This window comes from Bubalus bubalis, chromosome 8, assembly GCF_019923935.1.
Source record: "Bubalus bubalis isolate 160015118507 breed Murrah chromosome 8, NDDB_SH_1, whole genome shotgun sequence".
Classification (NCBI taxonomy): domain Eukaryota; kingdom Metazoa; phylum Chordata; class Mammalia; order Artiodactyla; family Bovidae; genus Bubalus; species Bubalus bubalis.
This window is the reverse complement of record NC_059164.1, coordinates 12,291,757-12,319,242: the sequence shown is the minus strand read 5'-3', so window position 1 is coordinate 12,319,242 and position 27,486 is coordinate 12,291,757. Positions and strand designations below refer to the sequence as shown.

Below are 27,486 nucleotides of genomic sequence, written 5' to 3'. Positions count from 1 at the left end.
GTCTGGGAAGTGGGAACTAAGCAAAGACTTAGGGCTGCTTGAGATTCCTGCGGGGCTGTCAGTGAAAGGAAGTGAAGGAATTCCAAGTGTCATCTAACCTGGGGCGAGTGGGGCGGGGTGGGCTCCTGGTCCCAGGGAAGGTGTCTGAGGAGGTCGGTTTGTGGTGTCAAAGGCCAAGGGCCGGGTCGAGGGCGGAGCTCCGGCTTCTCGCCAGCAGGGTGGCTTGGGGCGGAGCGCAGCCCGCGTGGCCCGGCGGTACCGCGGCACCGCCCACAGCGCTCCCCGGTCCGTCGGAGCGAGGCGGCGCGGCTCCCGAGCCATGGGGCGGCTGCTGGCGCTGAGCTTGCTGGGGATCGCGCTGGCGCTGCTGGGCGAGAGGCTCCTGTCGCTCAGGTAGGGGCTGGGGGCCCTCCCGGGTCCGCAGGGTCGGGATGCCGGGGCTGCGGGGGCGCGGGGACCCTCGTGCTGGGGCCCGGGGCCGGGGACGCTCTCTGCCGGCTCTGCTCCCCGGCCCGCCGAGCGCCACCACCCCACCCCCAGCCGCCCGCAAAACCCCACACAGTTTGGGCTGGATCGCGAGACTTCCTGGAGAGTTTACAAGCTTTTGCTGCTCACAAAGTTCTTTGCTACCTAGGTTGACGAGCTGTGCGAGTGCCGTGCAATTTACTCAAGGGCAAACCTCGTGCTTTAACTTGAAAACAACACTATTACTCATGCACTGAAACTTTAATTATAAAGATTTATTTCAGGTCACGGATCCTGCTTCTCTTTGGTGCCCAAACCAGCCTCTGTCTCTAACAAAGTTGTTCTCCATCCCTCCCCTGCCGCGTTGGAGAAGCTTCTTCCGCTCTCTAATCTTGGCGCGGTAGATCAAAAATACTTGAAATATTCAGCTACTGTTCTTACATCACTTCCTTATTTATCTCCTCGTCCAGGAACCGTGAAGCCAGAATGCCAAACAGGACACGCCTGGTCCTTCTCACATTTTACTTATTATTAAAAAAAACGCGGTAGGCAGATGTCACAGTCTCCAAATTATCAATTCAAATTATATAAGCCTCACGCGAAAGAATTCCAGAAATGCTGAGCATCTGTTCTGTATGCTGTGCTCTCTTAGGCTCCTGTAATAGAGCAAGGCACCGTTCTTACCCTATTAAAGGGAAGGAGAGAAATAAGACAGACGGATAAACTAGGATGTTCAGTGTAGCAGTGTTAGGCGCTCAGTCGTGTCCGACTCTTTGCAACCCCACGAACTGTAGCCCGCTAGGCTCCCCTATCCATGGTATTCTCCAGGCAGGAATAGTGGAGTGGATTGCCGTTCCCTTCTCCAGAAGATCTTCCTGATCCAGGGATGGGAGCCAGGTGTCCTGCATTGCAGCAGATTCTTTACCATCTGAGCTACAGGGACGATCAGGATGTTCAGGACAGGTACAAACCAACCCCTATAGGCTTAAGGAGGAAAAATGACAACTCCTGAAGTTGAAGCTCAGGAGGAAGAGACATTTGACATTGTCCTGGAAGGATGGGTGAAACCCAAGTGGGGAGGAAGGAGGCAGTCCCAGATGGAGGCTGGAGCATGAACAAAGGGTCTGATGTGGGGAAGTTTGGATCTGAGGGGAGCTTAAAGTTAAAGGATGATAACAGTAGGGATAGGTGAAGGATAGCTCTTGAGATGCTTATTAAAGGTATGCTGAGAAATTGGGGCCTGCTTTGATGGGCAAAAGGGAACTGTCGGTGTTTGCTGTGTGTGCTTTATTTTTTAAACAGGAACCTGTTTAAACTTTCTAAGCATAATCAGCTGGACTGTGTAGAGCTGACCTGGAGGCTGGATTGGAGTAGAGCAGTGCTTCTCAATCCTGGCTGTGCCTTAGGATCTCCAGGAGGCCTGCTGTCTGGACTGCACCCCCAGCAGTTCCAATCCTGTTGCTCTGAGTGGGGCCCAGGCATGAGTACTTTTTATTTTTAAAAATTCTCCTGATAATTCTCATATGAAGTTAGAGTTGACAAGTACCAGAATGGAGAGTAAAAAGACCTGGGGAAACTAGTTAAAGTATTGCAGTGGTCTGGCCCAAACTCTGGAAGCCCCGGGGATGAGGGGTAGGTCAAAGGTGATGCTATAGTTTCCAGCTCAACTGGCTTGGCTGTAGCTTCATCTGCTCTAGAGAAACACCAGGAGGACAGTGTCTGTGCGACAGGAAGGGTCAGAGTCGGAGGAGGAACATTCACTGGTAAGAAATGGACATGCTGAGCTTAATTTTCATGTTATATAAATGACTGTCCTGTTCTGCAGAAGGTTATTGAGTTGGATGATTTTGTATGATCTATCCAGCTCCCAGTTTCAAAGACAAGACCACTAAAATTCACAAGCTCATTAGGTTATCCCTATAGTTCAAACCACCAGTGTTTCTATTAATTGAAGTTTTCTTAGTTTATAATTTTTTCTTCTTAATAATCATAAGGCTTTAAATTTAAGTCCCTTTGAATTGGTCCTGGGTGTTCTTTGGAGGGAATGATGCTGAAGCTGAAACTCCAGTACTTTGGCCACCTCATGTGAAGAGTTGACTCATTGGAAAAGACTCTGATGCTGGGAGGGATTGGGGGCAGGAGGAGAAGGGGACAACAGAGGATGAGATGGCTGGATGGCGTCACCGACTCAATGGATGTGAGTTTGAGTGAACTCTGGGAGTTGGTGATGGACAGGGAGGCCTGGCATGCTGCGATTCATGGGGTCACAAAGAGCTGGACACGACTGAACTGAACTGAACTGAACTGAATGATAAATATGGTTGCAAACCTAAGAAAAAGTAGATAAATCTTATTTTTACAGACTGTACCTGATGGGTCATTTAAAATTTAATGTGTCTTTTCTTTATAAAGACTTGACTATAATAAACTTTATTTAGCAGTGACGTCACAGGGTTGTAACCTCATTGGACAACTGAAGCCTCATATTGGCTGATATGAGAAGGTAAGGGGAACGATGGATGGACAGATCTAGCAAAGAAAAATGCAAGACACCCAGTCAAACTGGAATGTCAGATAAACAACAAATCTTTTTTTTAGTATAAACATACCCCATGCAATATTTGGGATGTAATTATACTAAAATAGTATTCATTATTTATCTGAAATTCAAATTTAACTGAGCATCTCACATTTTATCTGGCAACCCTATAAGTGCAGAATCAAGTACCTACTGTTTACGAAGTTTGGTGGAGTGCTTAAATGCATAGCATTTCTCCTTTCAGTCCCTTAGAGTATTTTGAAAAGCAGCATGTTCCCACCTCCACAAAAAGAAAGGCTCTTCAAGAAATAGAGTTTCAGTTTGTTTTTTTGCTCTCATCTGGTGCCTTCTATTTCATTATTCTATTTTTAGAGATGGTACTTTGGCACTCAAGTTTATTTCTCTCCCCCAAGGTGCCCACTTAAATTTCAACTTGGATTTCAGATAAGCAATGAATAATATTTTAGTATAAGTGTGTTATGGATGGATAAATGGAATCAGAGTTGTCTATTTCCTTCTGAACTGTAAGTGGCTAACGTTCCCAGGGGAGGATGGCATATCATACCCAACTTTTCCACTCCTCCCTGCTGCTGCTGCTAAGTCGCTTCAGTCATGTCCAACTCTGTGCAACCCCATAGATGGCAGCCCACCAGGCTCCCCCGTCCCTGGGATGCTCCAGGCAAGAACACTGGAGTGGGTTGCCATTTCCTTCTCCAATGCATGAAAGTGAAAAGTGAAAGTGAAGTTGCTCAGTCGTGTCCCACTCTCAGCGACCCCATGGACTGCAGCCTACCAGGCTCCTCTGTCCATGGGATTTTCCAGGCAAGAGTACTGGAGTGGGTTGCCATTGCCTTCTCCGCCCTAGTTGAACAATAAAGGGGAAAACAGAAATACACAAATGTCTCCAGGCCTGTGCTCCCTCTTCCAAAGTACACAGTCTTGAATGAATCATAAGACTTAAGTGCATAAGAGACCTGTGCCTGAGCAGGAAATCCAGAAATAAGCCCCTGAACTTTCTGCTTGTTGCCTGACATCTTTTATGACAAGTCCACCAAGAAGCTATCCAATGAACACTTCTGAAGGGGCAGCCTGTTTTTCAGCCATCATCCTCCTTATTTATTGTGTGACTACTGTGTCCTGGTCTTAAATGGCTGTGCTGGGTCTTCATTGCTACACGGGTTTTCCTCTAGTTGCAGGGAGTGGGGGCTACTCTCTAGTTGCGGTGCACAGGCTTTTCATTGTGGTTATGTCTCTTAATGCAGAGCATGCGCTCTAGGTGTGTGGGCCTCAATAAGTTGTAGGGCATGGGCTCAGTCGTTAGGGTTCCTGGGCTTTCGAGCACAGGCTCAGTAGTTGTGGTGCAAGCTTTGCCCCACAGCATGTGGGATCTTCCTGGATCAGGGATCCAACCCATGTCTCCTGCATTGGCTGGCGGGTTCTTTACCACTGAGTCACCAGGGAAGCCCTGTGTGCTAGTCTTTGTGTTGAAAGTGTCAGCAGTTCTTTGTATTAAACTAAAACAAACATTTACTGACATTTGGAAAGAAAGCCCTTTGACCTTCCTGCCTTCTCCCAGTCTTCATATCTGTCTTTATATTATATATTTCCTATATTCTATCTGATAAAACTGAAGCTTGGAGAAGCTAACTAGGTAGTTCAATAGTCAGTGCCAAACCTGTACCCCAAGCCAGGTCTTCTGATTCCAGATACAGTTTGCCCCAGTTCCCTGCAGCCTCCTCTCTTGTCTGCCATTGGAGCAAATTTTCCTCAGCTTTACAAGCCTGAGCACAAACTCTGAGTTAAGTAAGAGCATTACAGGGGATGAGGGAGTAAATTCCAAGGGGTTTTACAAGTCTGTATGTGAAAGATAAAGCCCCTGTTTGAATTTAAGTCTGCACTTAAAAGATAAAGTCCCACCAGTGGTTTGTAAATTCAAAGGCAACGCGATAAGGAACAAACCTGGTAAGAAGACTGTGTCCCCTGTTGACACACCAACCTGGTGCATCTTTACTGTTACCACAAAATGAAGCAAGATAATCACTAACCACCCCCGTCTCATTCCACTTGGAAGGTAATGCCCTTTCCTGAGTGAAAGAAATAGAGATTCCTTTCATGCTAATGACTGTTGGTTAAGGGTTCATGCCTTGTAGCCAGATGGCCTGAATTCTCCACTATTTACCTGACTCGTTGGCTTTTTATTTCACCTTTCTGTGCCTCAGTGTCCTAATCTGTAGGATGGGGGTAATCATATTTTATGCTCCATATAGGGGCTGTAAAAAAATCAATGAGTTAATTCTTGCAAAATGCTAGGACAATGTCATTCACATAGTAAGTGCTCAATAATGTTACCTGTGATGATGATGTTGGAGCAGAGGTTCTTAGATTTTTGTGCTGCAGATCCCTTTGGCAGTCTGGTGAAGCCTTGACTCCTTCTCAGCATCATGTTTCTAAATGCATAAAATAAAATACACAGGATTACAAAGCCATCTTAAATACTAAGTTAATACTAACTTACTTAAATTCTATTGTCAAACTATCTGAAAAATCTAATGTAGGATATATTAAGCCTTAAATATATCTAGAGGTCGTTGAGTACCTAACAGTAGGTACTGTGAAGCCGAGATGAGTATAAATGGTATTTTGAGATATCTACAACTGAAATGTTATGAAACAGCGTCTGCAGTTCCTGTTAGTGACAGTCCCAGGTACTACCAGTAGAAAGCTCAGTGGTTTGTTGCCTACACTCATCATCAAAAGAAATGCTCACTTTCAGTCGGAGGTTTAACTAAAGATGTGTTTTCCCCCCATCTGAGTTCATAGACCCCTGAATTTTACCCTTGGACTCCACGAAGGTCACTGGGCCTGAAATTAAGAACCCTGATGTTGGGACTTCCCCAGCGGTCCAGTGATTAAGAATTTGCCTTGCAATGCAGGGAATGTGGGTTCGATCCCTGGTTGTGGAACTAAGATCCCACATAAGGCCTATAGACCTAAACTGACCTGCCAAAGGTCATGCAGGCTTATTGCTATGACAGAAACATGGTCTACCTCTTTCACTACTAACACTTTAGATACATGTTAGCCCTCTTATTACTGATTACCTTTTATCACCCATGAGTATCAGCAGCAGCATCCTCATCACCAGTATTAACTGCTACTGCTTATGTTAGGCTAAATATACTTGTTTTCCAATAAAAATTAATTAAAAAAAATACTTGTTTTCCCTTTTAGTCACTCCTGGGGCTCATAGATTTGAGATCTTTTTTATTTATTTTTTTTTACTGCTTAATTTAAAATTTTTGTTGGTTATTTTATTTTTAATTTTCTATTATGTCCATATATTTTATATATTTATTTTATTCATTTCTTTTTATTTCATTGCTTTATCGCTATGTTGTTTTAAGAAATTTAATACTATTTTAGTTATATGATTCCAAATACATAGTGATTAACATTTTAATTAGAAACTTTAATATTATATATATACACATATATGTGAACTGCCAAGATACATAGTTGCCACTCCCTTTTGGTAATTCTGAGTTATCCAGGCTGAGGTTTCTTCCATTTTGCTGAGAAAACAGTAGCCTTCCCCATATTCAGCGTCTAGAAGTCCGAAGAGGCAAGGATATGATGGAAGAGAGACACGGTCATTCTGGCTCTTAGAAGTGTGGTATGCGTGAACCGCTTTGAAAAATGCAGACTGCTCCGTAAGCACGATTGTCGCTATTTGTGTACATAGAGAATACAAAGAAGGTGAGACGGTGAGAAGAGGGGAAGCCTTCAAGCAGCAGAGCCCAGATGTGCTTGTCCACCTTGCTTGGTGAGCTGCTGCTCCAGGGCGGGAAGCAAGAGTGAAGATGCTTTACCAAAGTTCAACATTTTCTCGTTAGTTCTTCACTTCTGTTTTTACGAAATGACAACAGCAAGTCGTTTTGCTAGAGTAGTTGGTGCTCCTCAACCTCTTAAAAGTATTTACGTGGCATCTCCTGTGAGCCAGGCTCTGAACAGTGCCATTTTCTCTCGGCCTGCTTTCAGTCACTGCGTCATTCTGCAGAGGGTCTGAGCAGTTTTCAGCTCCCCTGGGTCTTCTGGTTCTACATCTGAGGCTCTTCCCACAACAAAAGAGCTATGAGAAGTGGGACTTGGTGTCATGTTTATATTTGCATAGGAACGTGCATTGCGAGCTGTATTTGCTGGATTATTGGCTTCATTTTATGGCCCATGTTCACATAGAGAACTCTGTGATATGCATTTTTATTTTAACTTCAGTTCTGGTGCTATTTTATGTTCCTACCCTTGTTTTCCATCTTCTCCTTTATCTGCTTTAGATTTGTGCTGTGTTTTTTTTTTTTTTTTTTTTTGTATTGCTGTAAGCCTCTTTAAACCCTTTCTGCTACAAAGCAGGGATACATAAACAGATAGATTTTTTTCTTTTTTAAACAGGAATCGACTTAAAGCCTCCAGAGAAGTGGAATCTGTAGACCTTCCTAATTGCCACCTGATTAAAGGAATCGGTGAGTCTGAGAAAATGCTTGTTACACAGCTCACATTGTTTGGCCACTAACACTAAAAAATTCACTATGAGTATTTTGGCACATAATTACTGTTTATCAGAGGAAAAATCACATTAGATCAGCAAAACCTTTTCATCTCTTTTGATCTCATGTACCCTGTATTTCTTCTCTCTTACTCTCACTGTGATTTATTAATGATTTGTTCAACCCTATGTTTGTTGTTAGATTTCTTGCTTGTTTAGTGACTTTGCTGAACTATTTTTGTCAGGTCTGTATTCTTTGTCATGTGTGGCAACTGAATTCTATGTAACATTAGCCCAGGAGTTAGTTGGTGAAAGTAAGCCAGAAGGAAGAGAAGTTATAGAAAATAAAAATCTCCTAACAAAATCTCCACTTCCCACAAATATTACTCAGCTATAAAAAGAATGAAATAATGCCATTTGCAGCAACATGGGTGGAACTAGAGATTATCATACTAAGTGAAGTAAGCCAGACAAAGACAAATATCATATGATACCACTTATATGTGGAATCTAAAAAATTACACAAATAAACTTATGTATAAAACAGAAACAGATCCAGAGACAGGGACTTCCATGGTGGTACAGTGGATAAGAATCTACCTGCCAATGCCGTGTATATGGGTTCGACCTCTGGTCCAGAAAGATTCCACATGCCACAGAGCAGCTAAGCTGGTGTGCAAGTACTGAGACCATGTTCTAAAGCTCCTGAGCTACAGCTACTGAAGCCTGAGCGCCTAGAGTCCACGCGCCATAACAAAAGAAACCACCACAATGAGAAGCCTGGGCACCACAGGAGTCCGCCCCGCTCACCGCAACTAGAAAAGGCTTGTGCACAGCAGCGAAGACCTAGCACAACCAAAAGTAAAGAAAGAATGAATAAATAATTTTTTTATTTTTTAAAAAAGAAATAGATCCACAGACATAGAAAACAAACTTTTGGTTATCAAAGGGGAAAGGGGAGGTTGGGATAAATTAGGAGTTTGGGATTAATACATATACACTACCATATATAAAACAGATAAATAATAAGTGAAGCACAGGGAACCCTGGTGTGCTGCAATCCATGGGGTTGCAGAGAATCAGACACAATTTAGCGACTGAACGACAACAACAAGGTCCAGTGTATTGTGTAGCACAGGGAACTATACTCAGCATTTTGTAATAACCTGTAATGGAAAAGAATATATATATATGCACATATAACTGAATCACTATGCTATATACATAAAACTAACACAACACTGTAAACCAACTATACTTCAATAAAAAGTAAATGATTAAATTTTTAAAAAATTTCCACCTCCCACAAAAATAACCTCAGACACAGAGTTTCTATTTTATCCTTTCTGGTATTTCCAGTGCAAATCCAAACAAATATATGCATATACATTTATATCTATTTTTTCACAAATGACCTCTTAGTATAAAATTATATTCTGCAACTTGCTTCATTCTGAACATGAAGAGATTTCCACATTAGCACTTGTAATAGACCTACCTCATTCTTTTTAATATTTGCATGTACCATTATTATTTAACCAGTTCCTTAATGCACATTGGAATGGTTGCGATTTTTTGCAACTACAAGCAAATCAGTGAACATCATCGTGCATATAGCTCTTGCATCTTTTTTACATGAAGGATAGTTTTCAATAGTGAGATTATTGTTCACTTAGCACATATATTTAAAGTGTTGATAGTGTTTGCTAAATTGCCCTCGAGTTGGAACACGAATAAACTCAGGACCTCATATTTACAACCACATTCACTCCAGACAGGATTCATAATGCACTTTTGTCAAAGTAGTGGAACTTTTATGGATCATACAAAGAAGGCTTCAATTTCATGCCATGCAATACTCGGTCATTTCAGTTGTCTCCAACTCTTTGAGACCCAGTGGACCTCAGGCTCCCGCCTGGCTCCTCTGTCCATGGGATTCTCCAGGCAAGAATACTGGAGTGGGTTGCCATGTTTTCCTCTGGGAATCTCCCCAACCCAGGGATTGAACTGTTATCTCTTGCATTGCAGACAGATTCTTTACTGCTGAACTACCAAGAAGCCAATTCATGGAACCTGTTAGTTTTCAGAGCAGCCTTTTCAAGTTCAGAGTTTCTTTCTGGTTCTGCTCCCTGTCCTTCTCTATACATCTGTTTCCTCTGTGCTCTTGTCTCCTTTTCCCATTGCTACTTCTGTACTTTTTCCTAGTCCTGTCTCCCTTCACTAGACTCCTTGACTTCTTTCTCCTGGGGTTTCCCCTTTTTGTTTGTTGCCCAAACACTGAGCAGGAAGATACAAACTCGGTGTCAAATACCCAACTGTTGGACTGAAAAGGGCTATGCTGGATAATACAGACTGTCCTAAAATTCAGGTTGTCTGAAGTCCTGAGAAATTCAGCAAATGCATCCTTCTTGCTGGCTGCAAGCAGGAAGAGCTCCTTGGAATCGGTCACTTAGCAGAAGCCAGATGGCAGCTGAGAGGGACCTGTTCAGGTTGGGAGGTTGAGTTAGCGATCCTGGAGGTTACTTTTGCTACCCAGTTAATAATTGTAAAATTATTAAACAGCCTTGCATCTGTGAAGCCCACCTTCTGTGGATTCAAGTCTCAGGGCAGACGACATTACAGGACAGACTGTCAAGTGCATTGCTGCTGCAACTCACTGGGACAGAGAGCTCCTCGGAGAAAAACAAGTCCAGCAACATTTGTATTCTGAACAGGCGTCCAACTGTGTTTGTGACCTTTATGTTGTGATGTGTGCGAGCTGCTGTCTGCAATTGGGAAGAATGAGGAAATCTGTCACCTGTGGCCCCTCTTGTGAAGCGTTTAATGTCTCTGAGGCACTTCAAAAGGCAGTGGAGCGAAGACGTTGAATGATTAGAAGCACATTTGGGATACATTTTTAGATCTAATTAGAATTGTATTTTTCTTTTTTTCCCTTTCTTCTTTGCTTTTGCTCTCTGGTTAGCATACACTATGTGAACATTTGTTGAGGGCTATGTCAGGGATGCATAATGGTTAATAATAGCTTGTGGTTATATGTTTTTAACAACAGTTGCTTATTCAGTGGTCTTTGACTACAAAGGATTAGTAGGGTATAGTTTCCCATATGGGCCAAAGCAACTTCTCATGGTAGGCAGCAGGAATACAGGGGTTCTGTTTTTTAGTTTCCACTTTGGGAACAGTAGCAGCCACGCACTTGAGGCCAGCTAATCCCTCCAGGAGGTACGACCATATCCCCTGCCCCACCCCTCCCCATCCACATCAAGATACGCACACAACACACACATACACACACACACATCAAGGCTACATTCATCATGACTGGAAATGAACTCTTAGGTGCTTTATACGTATCATCTCATCTCATGTCTGTTTTAATAAATAAATAACCACTGCCACTGGAGAAGGAAATGGCAACCCACTCCAGTATTCTTGCCTGGGAAATCCATGGACAGAGGAGCTTGGTGGGCTACAGCCGATAAGGTCACAAAAGAGTCAGACACGACTGAGCGACTAAACAACAGCAACAATTACCACCACACATCATATAGGATATGTGCCTTCAGGGGGGTCAGAAAGTAAGTTCACTACTTATTCCATTTCTTGTTTGTTTATTCCTTTCTAGTGTATCTAACCGAAACTAAGATTTGGCATAATATCTATATCTAAATAATAAAAAATATGCGTAAGGAGCTACTTAATTCTATTTGAAGTTTAAAACATTTTAAAATGTCTTTAAAAAGCTGGCATTCAGAGTCCTGGACTAAAAATTTTGAATGGATTATTTCTCTTGAGTTAATAAATGATTTTATACATTTGGTAGTCAAGATTTTTATAACTGCTGCTTGAGAGATTTTTTTGTTTTTTAAACATTAAAGTTTGTAGCTCTTGTCATCAAGTACTTTGCAATTTACCTATGAAAAGGGAAGCAGAAAATCTCACTGTGTGAGATACGGACATTTTTTTGTTTTTCTTTTTATAACAGATAAGGATCTAAGGCTCAGAGAGGTTAAATTACTTTAGCAATTTTTTTTTCAATATAGTATCTTCTCCCAGAGTCATTAACACATATATCTGATTAATGAACCAAAAAAGTGGAAAATAATCGGCTACATTACATTTTGGATACTCTGTTGGGTATGAAGGGCTGATCAGCTATTATAAAGTTATAGTAAGTAACTTATAGAAGAAAGAAATTGATTTTCTTTTATGTGACAGTCCAAAGACAAGCAAATGGCCTAGGGTTATTAGATGACTGTATTTCATGTGGTCATTCTGAGACAAAGGCTGATGAAGCAACACAGCTATCTTCAACATATCATCTTGGTCCAAGACTAGAACTCCAGTTGTTGCCATGTCCCAGCAGGAAGGGGTAGAAAGAAAATTTACCTAGACATTTTTACTCTATTTTACCCAGTAGTTGCATACACCTTGTTCTTTAATGTCTCATTAACCTGAACTCAGACAAACAGCCACCTTTATCAGCAAGAGAGACTTCTCTGATGGCTCAGTCGGTAAAATATCTGCCTGTAATGCAGGAGAATTGGATTCGATTCCTCGGTCAGAAAGATCCCCTGGAGAAGGGAATGGCAACCTACTCCAGTATCCTTGCCTGGGAAATCCCACGGACGGAGGAGCCTGGCGGGCTACAATCCCTGGGGCCACACAGGGTCCAATTCGAACGAGCAAGCACACACATGTTGCCATGCACCTGTAGCTGAACAGCAATAAGGGAAGTATGGCTCCTGGGGAGGGGTTAGCCTTCTCTGACACAGATAATTGCTAAAAACATAAGAAGGGATCAAAATCAGATGTGCTAAGTTACAAGACTTTCTAGAGAAAGATGGTTTGAAAGAGGTTTGAAAGAAAAGTACAACATATGAATTGATGAAGATCTTGGTGAAAGGCATGGAAGAAAATATTTTAAGGAAAAAGCCAATGTATAGAATCGACCACAGCTGGATTTACAAAGTCAAGTGTTCTCAAAAAAGAATCAAGGAATGGTTCTGACAGAGAAATTTCATTAAATGCTAGGTTGTATTTGTTTCTATGTACTTTTAAGTGAGAACAAAAAACTTGAATCCCAGCTTCCCAGTTTGTGATCTTAACCTTTCAAAGGCTCAATATTCTCTACTCTAAAATAAGAGATAATATTATCACTTCTTAGAGTTATGAAAATTATATGAATTAACATGTATAAAGTACTTATAAGGAGCCTGGTACTTGGTGAACACAATATATGTTTATAGTTAAACCTGTTACTTACCAATGCTACTACTGTTTCTATTATTGAATCAGAGGAGGAAAAACATCTCCAGCTTTCACTACTTTTACAATAATCATACTGAAAGGGTGTTATGAGATGACAAAGGCCCACTGTTGTATTGGCTACAGAAGTGAAGATGGGGGAGTAGATCTGGAAAATATTCTAAAGAAGCTACAGATATGACTTTTCCCCCTTGAAATTAGGCAACAGGATGAAACAGAAGTTGCAATGTGGTCAAAGTGAACATACCTTTTAAAAATGTTGCTCTCTTCTTGATTATTGAAAGAATATGTTTTGTAGAAATTTTTAAAACAAAGAAAAGTTTAAAGAACTTTTGAAGTTTAAAAGGAAAATCACTCAGCCCAAAATCCCACCACCCAGAAAAACATGGTTAGTTTTTTTGTACATATCTTTTCTTTGTCTATGTGTGTAGGCATGTACACATTGAAATTGTCTTAAATAATTTTTCAAGAAAAACAAATTTTAATTAATTGAGCTCCTACTAAATGGATCTAGAAAGCAGAACTTGGGCTAGAATTCTGTGTGCACATGTGTATTCATATGTTTGTGTTTTTGTGTGTATATGTGGTGAAGGGTTCCTTGGTCTTTGCTCTTTACCATTTGAGAAGCACCATGGAACTTTTGGTGGGTATCACAGACCCATTTTTGAATCTGCTGAAAGCATAGAACCTTTTTCACAGAAGATAGCTGTACATGTACAGGACATTTTGCATTGCACAGAATTTCAGAGGGCTCATAGAGTCTTTAAAACCCATTTGTGGCTCCACAGACCCGAGGTTAAGAACTCCTCCAGCACACTATGCTTAGACATAGCTCTCCACTTTCTGAGACAATAAGCATATGGGTCATCTTTATGAAGTGAAGTTCTTGACTTTTTCTTTTTTTTTTTTTGCTTTTCTCCACTGTGATGGAACAAGCAACACTAGAGGCAGTGCAGCTAAATGCAAACTCAAGAAGCAAAACCCAAATAGCTGGATAGGTGCTGTTTGTTTTTGACAACCTAGAAATAATCTTGGAGACATACTCTGGAGAGGGCTTAAAGGGGAAGACTGAATTTTGTGGACTCAAAGAATGCGTCATGATTTGGCTTAATCTAAGCCATTTTTCTTCTTTTCTGTGTTTGGGTCTATTATCTGTCCATGGAATTTACACAGTGAGACCACTGGGAAGGTCTTATGTCTAATTATTTGCTGTGCTGTGTGGAGTGTACTGCAGACAATCAATAAACAATCAATAGTAATTGTAGTCTGTCTCAGAGACTGCATTGAAGCTTCAACTGGCTTTAGGTGCATGGTATTTTTCATTAATTTTCTTTTGCCAGTTTTTTTTTTTAATCTAAAGCCTAAATTTAAAGATTAAACAGAAAGCTCTTTGCTTATGAGATCGAACAGACATTGTTTTTTAAAGAGGGACTATATAATCCCAGGTGTTTTATCTCTGGTAATGAGAGAAATGTCTGTGCTCGCTTCAGACTGAATGAGCCGAGAAAGGGACAAGATATTTGCATGGTTAAATGACGATGAGTCCTTCATTCTGAAAGTAATAGTCCCCTGATGGCAATTACTTTTGTATAGACATCTGGCTGTTTATCATAAGAGTATGCAGATGTCAACTTTTTTGGTCTCATAGCTAGAAATGTAGTGATTACTTGACTTTGATTTGAGTAAACATAAAATCTCTAACATTTAAAGTCAGAAGTTCACTGCAGGAAAGGATTTGGACTGACGTTTATTAAAGAGAATGGTTCCTTGGAAGAAAAAATCAGAACCGTGCTGAAAGATACAGACACTGATAAAGTAAACAAAGCTCTACCTAACAAATCACAGAATTTGAACATGACATCTATTTCTTGAACTTAACAGAAGCTGGCGCTGAAGATATTGACATACTTCCCAATGGTCTGGCTTTCTTTAGTGTGGTGAGTATCTTCCTTCTCCGTCTCAGTGGAAGAAATACAAGGAAGTTTGATGAGGCCTGCAAAGCAGTCACTTGTTTTTCAAGTTCCTCACTTTTAAAATTATATTCTGAAAACAAAAGACAGGTCAAACAGGATCTTGGAAATTTACCTCCCGCTTCTCTAAATATAGGGATGAAAACATCTTTGCCAATTGACTTATTACTCTTTATGTCCCCACTGCCTTGCACTAAAATATTCCAGTGCAATCTGTTTGTTATTAAAAATGATATCTGGAGCATGACTGTGGACATTGATAATACATTATGCTATTTTAAATGCAGCATATACCTTTCTTTCCATTCAACATTCAATTTAAAGCTAGCATTCTTGCTGTTATTTATTTTTGAACAATACATTAACTCCCAAAGGAAGGCCAGTACTTTTTCTTTCTTTTCGCTGCTGAAAGGCCTATATTATCAGTGGAAAGTCATTGACTGAGTTTACCCTTCACTTTTGCCTTAATTTTTATAACCTGAAAAGTAACAATCTTTTCAGGCATATATTTTAAAGACTTTAAAATGGATTGGCCAGGGTGATGCTAGGTTATACCAATATGCATTCTAATTGGAAAACCGTATGTATGGGCCAAAGAGGAAGTTCTGCCTCTCTCTCCTCCCTAGAATGGGCCAACGTGATGGACCTCAGAATCTTCATGGGTTCCATTTTTCTTGAGAAAGAAGAATCCAACTTCGGGACTTCCCTGGTGGTCTAGTGGCTAAGACTCCTTGCTCCCAATGCAGGGGGCCTGGCTTTGATCCCGGGAACTAGATCCTCGTACACAACTAAGAGTTTGTAGGCTGCAACTAAGATCCAGTGCATCCAAATAAATAAATATCTTTTAAATAAAGAAAAAAGTATCCAACTTTGAAGGCAGCCTGTAGGTATTCTGTTCCCTCTCAGCAGCCATTATTTTCAGACTCTGAGACTCAGGGAAAGATGTGAAAAATTTGGAGATGCTTAGAAGACAGTAGCGACACTAACAAAATAGCTGTCAGACTTATGAGAAAGGTGAGAGAATGCAGCTTAGATGGGAATGAGGGTCAGAACACTCTTCGGGTTCTTGATGGTTTTTATGTGAAAGCCTGTGAGCAGCTGGTTGTTTACCATGGAGGAAGAAAAAAAATACTGTAAGTTTTGGCAGAAGCTTGGATATTTATATTAAATTTTCAAACTACAACTTTAAAAGAAAAATTGTAGTTAATTACCTACTCACAATAATTAAATGATATTTCTGGGGGGACTCTGGGTTTGTGTAGAAGCATGTGTTTGCACATATGGCTTACAGTCTTAGGGAAAAGTGCTGAAACTCCTCGTCAGCATTGTACATAACCAAAGACACAAATACCTAGAGTAAAGGAGAAAGCAGTTGCTTGACCCCCCCCCCCCCCTCCCTTTTTTTTTTTTCCAAAGAAGCTGTTCTCAGAGATTTGGGTAATCCAGAAGTCATCTATTTCAAGATTTCATACCCATAAAAATAAATCTGAATTAGGAGGAGCAAGGTCTTCAAATACGTAAATCGACAGCCATTTTTAGTGGAGAGATCTAATATAGTCACAGTGATCTTGTAGTCAAGTCAACAGAATTTCTTCTGCATGATTTTCTTATATCCTTCCTTGGTTATATGACTTTTTACTGATTTAAAATGATTTACTTTCATTTTACTGATTTTAAAAATTTACTCAGCTTTGTCTCTAATATTTCCTAGTATGTTGCTCCTTTCTAAATGAATAACTCCTACATCGTGGCATTTGTTTATTCTTCCAAGCACTGTAGCCCATTAACCCATCCCATTCAACAATTAGGGGCAACCTCAAAACTAACACCACATTTAATGAGGACTTGGATGACATAGAATAGAATAGAGATTTAAATGACAGTGTAAATGTACTTGAAACTGCTGAACTGTACACTTAAAAATAGTGATAATGGTAAATTTTATGTTATGTATATTTTATCACAAATGGAAATAAAATTTTAAAAAGAGATAAAAACAGGTTTAAATGATATCTTAAATTAAGATAATTATTGAGTGTTATTGGGGCTTCCCTGGTAGCTTAACTGGTAAAGAATCTACCTGCAATGCAGGAGACCTTGGCTCAATTCCTGGGTTGGAAAGATCGCTTGGAGAAGGGTTAGGCTACTCTCTCCAGTATTACTGGGCTTCCCTGGTGGCTCAGATGGTAAAGAATCTGCCTGCAATGCGGGAGACCTGGGTTCCTTCCCTGAGTTGGGAAGATCCTCTGGAAGAGGGTGTGGCAACCCACTCCAGTATTCTTGCCTGGAGAATCCCCATGGACAGAAGACACTGGCAGGCTACAGTCTATAGGGTCACAAAGGGTTGGACATGACTGAGCAACTAAGTGCACATGAAGAGTTATTACATCCCTGGTAGAGCTAGCTTCCTGTGCATCAATACTCTATTGTTTATGGTACGTTGATAAAGAAGAGAGATTATTAACCACTGAATTGTCAGTGCCATGGAACAATGGCATAATTCCAGTTTATTCTGTTTGTTGGATCTTGAAGTTGTATAATTTGATAGATATTTTTTAATTGGAGAAAATGTGTATTAAATACAATTTGAGCATAAAGTAAGGTTTGAGGGTAGGTTTTTGGACTTTGCTGGTGGCTCAGATGGTAAAACATCTGCCGACAATGCAGAAGACCCAGGTTTGATACATGGGTTGGGAAAATCCTCTGGAGAAGGAAATGGCACCCCACTCCAGTACTCTTGCCTGGAAAATCCCGTGGATGGAGGAGCACGGTAGGCTGCAGTCCATGGGGTCACAAAGTGTCGAAACTTGGAAAGGTATTCTTTTAAATTTGCATAAAGTATGACTTGAAAATGTTAAAAGAGAAAAGACCTCAATTATTTCAGTGAGTGCTGAAAAAGCATTAAATAAAATTCAATTCTCATTCCTGATTAAAAGCTCAAAAAAAAAAGACTAGAAGTAGAAGGAAACTTCCTAGAAACCTACAGCAAACATCATTCTTAGTGGTGAAACATTCACTGCCTTCCCATTAACGTTTAGAAAAGGAAGAAACTGCCCTAAAATGCTGTAACCATCAGTAATCTACTAAAGTTCTTAATAACCCAAGAAAACAAGAAAAAGAAATACGATGTAGGAAAAAGGACGAACCTGCCATTAATTTCAAGCGTGATTACTTGTTTTTCTAAACAGTCCAGGAGATTAAACTGACAGACTCTTAGACCTAATAGGAAGTTGAGTGAAATGGTTGGATTCAAAATGAACATATAAAACTCAATGACTTTCCCATGCACTAGGAAAAACCAAATAGATAATGTAGTAGTAGTACTACTACTGCTACTATTAATAAGATTTCATTTGAGTAGCAACTTGATTTCTGAAATTTATACATAAAAATAAATGAGCAGATATATTTAAGATTATTTTGTAAAGGTAAAGCAATGTGGTGTGGGATAAATACATAGTATGTATAAATACATATATAGTATATACTAATATATATGTAATGAATAAAGCTGTAGTAATTAAAAAGTTGCATATTAGCACAGAAATAGGGCACAAGTCCCCAAACAGACCAATATGTAAACAAGGATCTAGTACATGATAAAAGCAACGTTTAGAATCAGTGGGGAAAGGACAGCCTGAGTACCTGCCATGCACTGACAAAGTTCCACCTGATGTCCCAACGGGGAGAGGATGGGTATGTGTCAGAGAGCAGTTTATTCCCTCCCTCAACTCTGTGTTATCTCATGTCCACCAACCTTCTGGTTACCTTCTGAGGAGACTACACCCCTCATCTCTGTCTCAACTCAGAAATATCAGATACTGTTTGGCTTTCAGCCTTCCACCCCCCAATTATTATTTTCTTATTGTTTCATCTCTGCCTTCTTTGTGTTTCTAGCTTTATGCCAGCACCTTTAGCCAAAGTATCAGTTATTTATAGTCGCTGCTGCTGCTGCTGCTACTAAGTCAATTCAGTCGTGTCCGACTCTGTGCGACCCCATAGACGGCAGCCCACCAGGCTCCCCCGTCCCTGGGATTCTCCAGGCAAGAACACTGGAGTGGGTTGCCATTTCCTTCTCCTCTTTAGAGTCAGACACGACTGAGTGACTTTACTTTCACTTTTCACTTTCATGCATTGGAGAAGGAAATGGCAACCCCCTCCAGTGTTCTTGCCTGGAGAATCCCAGGGACGGGAGAGACTGGTGGGCTGCCGTCTATGGGGTCTCACAGAGTCGGACACGACTGAAGCGACTTAGCAGCAGCAGCAGCAGCAACTATAAATAAGTGATACTTTGGCTAAAGGTGCTGGCATAAAGCTAGAAACACAAAGAAAGCAGAGATGAAACAATAAGAAAATAATAATTGGGGGGTGGAAGGCTGAAAGCCAAACAGTATAGTTGCTACTTTAGTCCATAAAAATACTTAAGCCTTTATATTTAACTTTTGCTCTGTTTTCAAAAGGGTCTAAAATGTCCAGGCCTCCACAGTTTTGCACCAGATAAGCCTGGAGGAATACTAATGATGGATCTAAATGAAGAAAACCCAAGGGCACTGGAATTAAGAGTCAGCCGTGGCTTTAATTTGGCTTCATTTAATCCACATGGTATCAGCACTTTCATAGACAGTGGTAAGAACTGATGAGCTACCAACATTAAAAAAAAACAACAATGGTTTGCAAATAACTGGAAAATAGATTTGGATCATATCTGTATAAGAGAACAATTAACTCATGAATTGTTTCTATATCCTTCATACAAATAAGTCCAACATTCCCTCTTCAGCTGGCAGTAAGTTATATTACATTTTGAAATTTCTAATAGTTATTAATTACACCTGAAAGAATGTTTAGATTTCATAACCTTTTCATATATCTATTTTCATTGCATTGAAAAAGAGCTATATTTCTAAGTTAAACTATAAACGGATTATCCGTGAATTCTGTATATGGAGTGAGAAACACTCTTTCTTAAAGGTCAGGAGACCAATGATCAGAAATAACACTAGACAGACAGTGATGGGAAAGATAGGGAAGAAGAATGATCTGTTAGGTCCTCTAACAGCTTATACATTCAGCCTTTCCTTGCCTGTGGTATTTAAATGTCAGTGTCTACCCAGAGGTCTTGTGGTTATATCTTGTAAATGAACTCTAGTCTCTCATTTTTTTAGGTGACACCATTTATCTCTTTGTTGTAAACCACCCAGAATTCAAGAATACAGTAGAAATTTTTAAATTTGAAGAGGAAGAAAATTCTCTTTTGCATCTAAAAACAATCAAACATGAGCTTCTTCCAAGGTAATTAGTCCTTTTGTTCATTCTCAGATTTATTGCTGCCTTTTTCAGATATTCCATATCATGGTCCTTTCATCTTTTGTAAGAGTTGAAATACATACACACACACACATAAACAAATAACATATATTTATATGTATATGTGTATGTATAGTTTCCTTGCAACTTTACTTTTCATAAATATTTACATGAATGTAAAATTTTGAATGAAACCAGTATTTTAGCCATGGCAAAATTACATTATCCAAATTCAACTCAGTATTGAAGTGATTAAATTGTACACAGATTTTTAACCCCCAAGAAAGAGTCTTTAGAAACTCTTTCAAATGCACATCCTTTCAAACTGGGAAATATAACAGGTTCATGAGACCTTTTTAGGTCCCAGAAAAACTTGCTCAGAATTTCTACCATGATGACCACTAACTGAATTTATATTCATATAGTCTACTAAATAAAAGATGCAGGAATTGCATGGTTTCAGAGTTTTCTGTTTTAGTCTATACTGTAGAGATTAATTGTCCCTTAATTTGAAGAATGGGCTTCCCTGGTGGCTCAGCGGCAAAGAATTTGCCTGCAATGCAGGAGACGCTGGTTCCATCCCTGGGTCGGGACGATCCTCTGAAGGGAATGACAACCCACTCCACTGTTCTCACCTGGGAAATCCCACGGACAGAGCCTGGCGGGCTACAGCCCATGAGGTCGCAAGAGCCAGCCGCGACTGAGTGACTAAACAACAGTAGTTTGCTTGCAGAGCAGGGAAAGTTGACATCAGTGTTCTATGCAGACTCGCTTGAGAAACGAGGAAATGCTGGCCTGCAGGGGATTTGCTTTTCAGAGCCGTCTCGAGAGTAGAAGACAAACCTCACCATTGTTCCTTCTGTCACCTTCCATTTCAGATGACTCATCACACAAATAATAATAATACCTGTCCTGCCAAGGAAGAGTAGCCTGCTTTATATGGAGTTTGTATGCTTAGTATGGAACTAACATGAAATGTTTTCACAAGGTAGCCATGGGCTCCTGGCCCTAAGAATTGGAAGTGTATCACTACTACTTCAAGAACACAGCTGGTTGATGAATATTTTTAATATCTACTTCTCTGTCTAGAACTTAAGTGTGTAGCTGCCAACAATTCTTCCAAAAATTCACTTCCTAAGACATAGGAGCTTAAGTGCCCTCCAGGCAGCCTTTGCTTTAGGGAGCTCTTTCAGAAAGAGGGGACCCACCTTCCCTGTAGCTCTGTTTTTTCTTTAACAAAGGGGAAAGCCGCTCTTTCAGAAATTTTTGCATAGGGTAATTGGAATTTAAATTTAATAACACCCTTACCTAACTGGTTTTAAAAATGTAATTGTTTTCAGCATATAAATCTCTCACCTGAAGCACCACACTATGGCAATTTCATCATCCGTCTATCTGCAAGTGTTTATTGAGCGCCTGTTCATTCTCGGCAGGTCGGCTTTGCGAGTCAGGTAGAAATTGAACAGTCAACCTTAGTATGACTAATAACTAAGCAAAGGAACTCAAGAAAATCCAGCAGCTGAGAAAATGGAAGCTAGGTAAATGCTCTCGACAGCCCAGCCAGCTCACCAGCCAGTGAGGCTCCATCAAGCTTGTACTGTGGATAGCTGTGCCCTTCCACGCTGTTCTTAAACCTTACATTTCTTGCTGTCAAAAAAAAACACACTCTGTTGGCACAAAGTTCTTTATTCTTTGATAATAATCCTGCCATAATTGCTAAATGATCTGTCTTCAGATTACTTGGTACCATACAAAGTTGTTCTCCAGCAAATGATATTATAGTAGGTTACATATGACTATACCCATGTGATCTTAGCTGAGCTTTTCCTAGGGAACCTCTTACCAAAAGTTTAAGGCACATATTGTGTAAACCTTCTGGATACTTAATGTTTAATATGGAGACCAACTGGCTTTTCATTTTCTCTCACATGTTATTTTTCTCTTCCAGTGTGAATGATATCATAGCTGTTGGACCAGAACATTTCTATGCTACCAATGACCACTATTTCTCTGATCCTTTCTTAAAGTATTTGGAAACATACTTGAACTTACACTGGACAAATGTTGTTTACTACAGTCCAAATGAAGTTAAAGTGGTAGCAGAAGGATTCGATTCAGCAAATGGGATCAATATTTCACCTGATAAGAAGTATGAGCTCTTATAGAAGTATTTTCATTTCTCTTTAGCCATGGTGCTGGGTGAAATTCTTTACTTTGCTCTTTTTTATTTTTTTTAAAGGCAGAAATAGCTTACCTGTTATTTTTGGTCTATGATAAATATATATGATAACTATTACTATAATACTATAATATTATAATACATATATGTAATATATTATTGGCCTTCCAAGATTACTGGGCTTCCCAGGTGGCACAGTGGTAAAGAACCCACCTGTCAATGCAGGAGACACAAGAGACGCAGGTTTGATCTCTGGGTCAGGAAGATCCTCTGGAGTAGGAAATGGCAAACCACTCCAGTATTCTTGCCTGAAAAATTTCATGGACAGAGGAGCCTGGCAGGCTACAGTCTGGGGTCACAAAGAGCTGGACATGACTGAGCACAAAGGAGAGCTTATAATTTATTATTAAATATATATATAATGTTTTATATAAACATGTACTATACATTTATATATAATTTATAAATATATATTTATATACAGTATTTAAATTTGGTCTATATCATTATGGGCTTCCCCATTGGTTCAGTGGTAAAGAATATGCCTCCCAAGCAAGAGACATGGGTTTGATCCTGGGGTTGGGAAGATCCTGTGGAGAAGGAAATGGCAACCCACTCCAGTATTCTTGCCTGGGAAATCCCATGGACAGAGGGGCATGGTGGGCTATAGTCCATGGGGTGGCAAAAAGAGTCAAATAGGACTTAGAAGCTAACAATGACAGCAACTATATCATTATAGAATTTAATTTGATAAATGTAAATTTTTATAAAATGGGTTCATATTTATATATACATATTTAAATATAAGGTAGATGTTTTTCTTTTAAATAAATATATTATTGTTTTATTGGCTTTTATTGTTTTATTCCATTATAAGGATGACTGTAAACTAGCCAATTCTCTATGAGATATATACGATTTTCTTTTCTGTACAAAATACATTTTTTATTTTTCTTTTACCACTGAAACTTATCCATATATTTTTAAGGAAGAACCTCCCCCCAAGGGAGAATGACAGCATAATGGTTAAATCTTCAGATTTGGGAGTCATATAGACCGAGGTTCAAATGCCTACTGGGTATTGGCTAAATCTGGGACTATGAGCCCCTTCCCTCTGCACATTTGTACAAGTGTTTCTGTAGAACAAACTCCTCAAAATAGAACTACTCAAAGAGTGCTCCTTTTAAATGTTAATTTTTATAGTGCCAAATCCACCCCCCCCCAAATTCTTTCATTTTTATATGTCCAGCTCTAGTTTATAGAAAGGATATGTTCCCCTTTTACTAGGTTAGCGCATTGAACAATTTAAGCTACTACACATATAACATGAAATAAATCTGCCATCCTTGACAACTACATGTCTTTATTTTCATGACAATTTCTTCTTTATTGTTGATTACAGAAAATGGATGTAGAATCTTTTAAATTGTCTGTAACTGACCCAATCCTACCTCTCCCACCAAGTCTGTTTTTCTCCCCGACTCTCATCTTTCAATTATGAGAGTCAAATTTTGCAGTCACTCACACTGAAAATAATAATAACAACAGGGGGTGCAGCTCTACCTCTCCTCTGACCATTCCTACCCAGCCATTGAGCAGGGCACAGGGGTTCTGTGTGTGGCTCCTCAGCCCCTCTTCCTTTCCACTGGCACTGCTTGGCTCGGGCTTTCACTCTCACTTTCTTCCCATTTGTTCTCAGTCCACTTCCCTTTTTTTTTTTTTTTTTGCACCATTGCCGATTTTGTCCTTCTGTGTCCCGGTGCTCTTCCCAGACCTCTGAAAGAGGGACCTCTGTCCGCTTCACCTTTGACTCCTCACACTGAGCCCAGCCAGGCACAAACCACATGCTTAGTGATTGCTGCACAGAACAGACCATCACACTCCAGAAATTCAGCGGACCCCAATTGCTTATCAGATCAAGGCAGGCTAAAGGGCTAGACTTTAATAGGCTAGCTCCAACCTCTCCTTTCTACTGTTTTCATACTCACTACGCCTTACACAGGAGCTCAGTGTTTTGCAAACCTGCCACTTTCATTCTTGCCCGTGTCTTTGCTCACGTGTTTTCTTCTGCCTAAAAGATGCTTTGTCCTCATATCCTCAAATCCAGTCGTTCAGTCCATGTCCACTGCAGATGCCCCTTTCTTTGTAAGCCCTTCTGTTTTTTCAGGAGTTAGATATTTCTTCAGTCCCTAGATGCAAAATATGTCTTATGGTACCACCATGCTGTATTATTTGTTTAATGTGTACAGGCCATCTGATCACCACAACACACTATAAACTTTTCAGGAAAAACAGCTGTTGTCTTCATGTTTATATCTGTCACAATACTGAGTTCATGGTTTTACCCATTATAATTGCTCAATAGAACAGTTGCCATGGAACAGTCAATTCATTGAGGAAGATTAGGGTAAAGCAGTCCATTAATTCACCCTCCTTAGATGCAGACAAATTATTCTGAGTAGATATGTATCTCTAATGCTTGAATTTCTCAATATGTTAATAAATATGTCTTCTGTTTTATACCAAATATTTCTACATGTATATGATCCCTTGAAATATCAAATTATATGGTGGAATATACAAGTTTTTTTTTTTTTTAATTTGTTTTATTGTCCCTTCAGTGGCAAATATCACAGACTTTATACATTTTTAAAATTTATTTGTTTTTAATTGGAGGATAATTGCTTTACAATGTTGTCTTGGTTTCTGCCATACATCAACATCAATCACCCGTAGGTATACGTATGTTTTCTCCCTCTTGAACCTTCTTCCCACCTCCTCAACCCACAGACTTGATATTTTAAATGCTGCCCTATATTATTTTTCCTTACCAATCTTTTGAAAAATAATTTAACAATTCCATGACTGTTGTAGCAGCACTGAATTGATTTTGAAAGCTTACTTTTAGATAAAAATTAACCTTTATCAGGCTTTCCTTGAGGGCCCATCATTGATTAACTTCTTGGCAGGTTATTAAGACTTATTCTTCCCACTGTGTTCATGAAGCTTTATCTTGGCTGGGAGCTCTAACCGGTGTGTCCTTCCTGCAAAGGTACATCTATGTTGCTGATATATTGGCTCATGAAATCCATGTTTTGGAAAAGCACCCTAATATGAATTTAACTCAGTTGAAGGTAAAATATTTCTTTCTATATCTAAAGTTGACATTAATCTTGAAATTACATAGTCATACTATATTATAAAAATACCTCTTTTAAAACAGAATAGCCAGTGTTGCTATTCTGGTTTTTTCACTTCTACCTGTCTGTAACTGACCAAGTTTCTTGTTTCCCCAAGTCACAAGAACTGACTGATTTCATGCAGCAGTATGTTGGGAGGGCTATTTGCATCAGAGTTAGAGCCCACTCCATGATGTACTGATGGCACCCGATGAATTCCAGTAAGAAATTTTCACAGTTGAAAAGACTAATAGATGAATTCCGAAATGAAGATTTATGCAAGTTGTCAGTTCTTTCAATAATAAATGAAGGTGGAAATTGGGTTCCACACCATTATTATTTTCTTCCTGCTTGACAACACATATTTTAGATTGATGAAGAATTTCTTATTTGAGTTTCTTGAGCTAACTGATCATTGTGCATCTTCTAAAGGGGGAAAGGAGTTCATTTTTTAGAGAGATTGATTATTGCCCTAACTTTCTTAATTCCAGGAAGAATGAAAATGACTCTAAACCAGTGTATTAAATTTATTTTATGCAATATTGGTGTTAAAGGGTGGAAGCAGGAGATGGGTATAATTTCCCCACATGCATAGGGGCAAGAAAGGTTAGCCCTAAATGATCTAATCGCGGTTTCTCATGACATTTAGATGCTGACGTTTTTTCTTTTGGAAGGTACTCAAGTTGGATACCCTGGTGGATAATTTATCTATTGACCCTTCCTCGGGGGACGTCTTGGTAGGCTGTCACCCCAACGGCCAGAAGCTCTTCGTGTATGACCCGAAGAATCCTCCCTCGTCAGAGGTTTTTATAAGTTTTATTTTTTAAACCTTAATTATTCAAACCCTTTTGAACTAATAATACAATAAACTGTCCCAGGGAATGTCCGTTTAGTCCTTTTAAACCAATAATACAATAAATACGTGGTGGTTGGCTTTGTAATTGCTTTAAGCCAATAATTGGCAGAATTTCACATTGTTCAAATACTTTTAGAAAGGTAATCTTTTGATGTATTAAATGATGGCAGAAGCTAGTCAAAAGATCTTTTTTCTAAAGATGTGCCCTCCTTGTGTGGTATACTGGCAATTTTTTAAATACCTGACTTATTGTCAGCTCACTGCATGACACGGCTTTTGTTCATGCCAAAGTAGGCACATTAGTGTGGAAGTTTTTCTATTAATGCTCAATTACTGTAATAACACTCCATCCGGTGTTGGCATGCAGTCACTAGATGGCTTAAGAAAGTACTTTCTTTGAGGTTTTAACAAAGTAATTTAAACATTAAAAAAAATTGCTAACTGCTATTTGCAACAGCATGTCCTCTTAATCACTGTGTCTTTGTGCAAGATTATTGATGACTGAGTGATATGGGTGGATGGCGGTTTATATTAATCCTTCATATCTCCTGAATAGGTTCTCCGCATCCAGAATATTTTATCTGAGAAGCCTACAGTGACTACAGTTTATGCCAACAACGGATCTGTTCTCCAGGGAAGTTCTGTGGCCTCCGTGTATGACAAGAAGCTGCTCATAGGCACTTTATACCACAGAGCCCTATACTGTGAGCTCTAAATGGTCCTTCTGGTATGCAGGTGTGCTAGCATCTCAACAACTAATTTTCTATGAATTGCTAATTCTGAGGGAATTTAACCAGCAACGTTGACCCCCCAAATGTGTGACATACATAGTAAATTTATTTCGGCAATGAAAGGACCCCTTCAGTTCACATAGCACTTTTAACATAAAAAGAAAGTGAACAGTTTTTAAAAATGCCAAGTAAAGGTAAGAGAAGAAAGCTGCTTTCAGCTAAGTGAATATACTCTGCACAAAATAAGCCTCATGTCTGCCTTCCAACTGCCAGAGCATGAATTCCACTGAAACAGGGTAGATTATATTTCCTTAAAATGTGAGTGACCTCAGCTCCACCAGTGTGACCACTATGACTCAGAACTACTGATATATAACATGTTTTGATGTCTTATACTTACATCTTTGTTTACTATTAAAGAGTTGGAGTTACAGTAAAGACTCACTAAAACCCAA

General features: G+C 39.7%; 1 protein-coding gene across 1 annotated transcript; it reads left to right on the top strand.

Moving 5' to 3' along the window:
- Positions 1-237: 237 nt before the first annotated feature.
- On the top strand, positions 238-27,486 carry PON2 (paraoxonase 2). The gene is made up of 9 exons (XM_006065920.4): positions 238-393; positions 7,451-7,521; positions 14,691-14,746; positions 19,240-19,405; positions 19,945-20,071; positions 22,035-22,235; positions 25,318-25,399; positions 26,119-26,247; positions 26,857-27,486. The coding sequence occupies exons 1-9, from the start codon at positions 320-322 to the stop codon at positions 27,013-27,015; spliced, it is 1,065 nt and encodes a 354-aa protein (XP_006065982.1). The 5' UTR covers positions 238-319; the 3' UTR covers positions 27,016-27,486.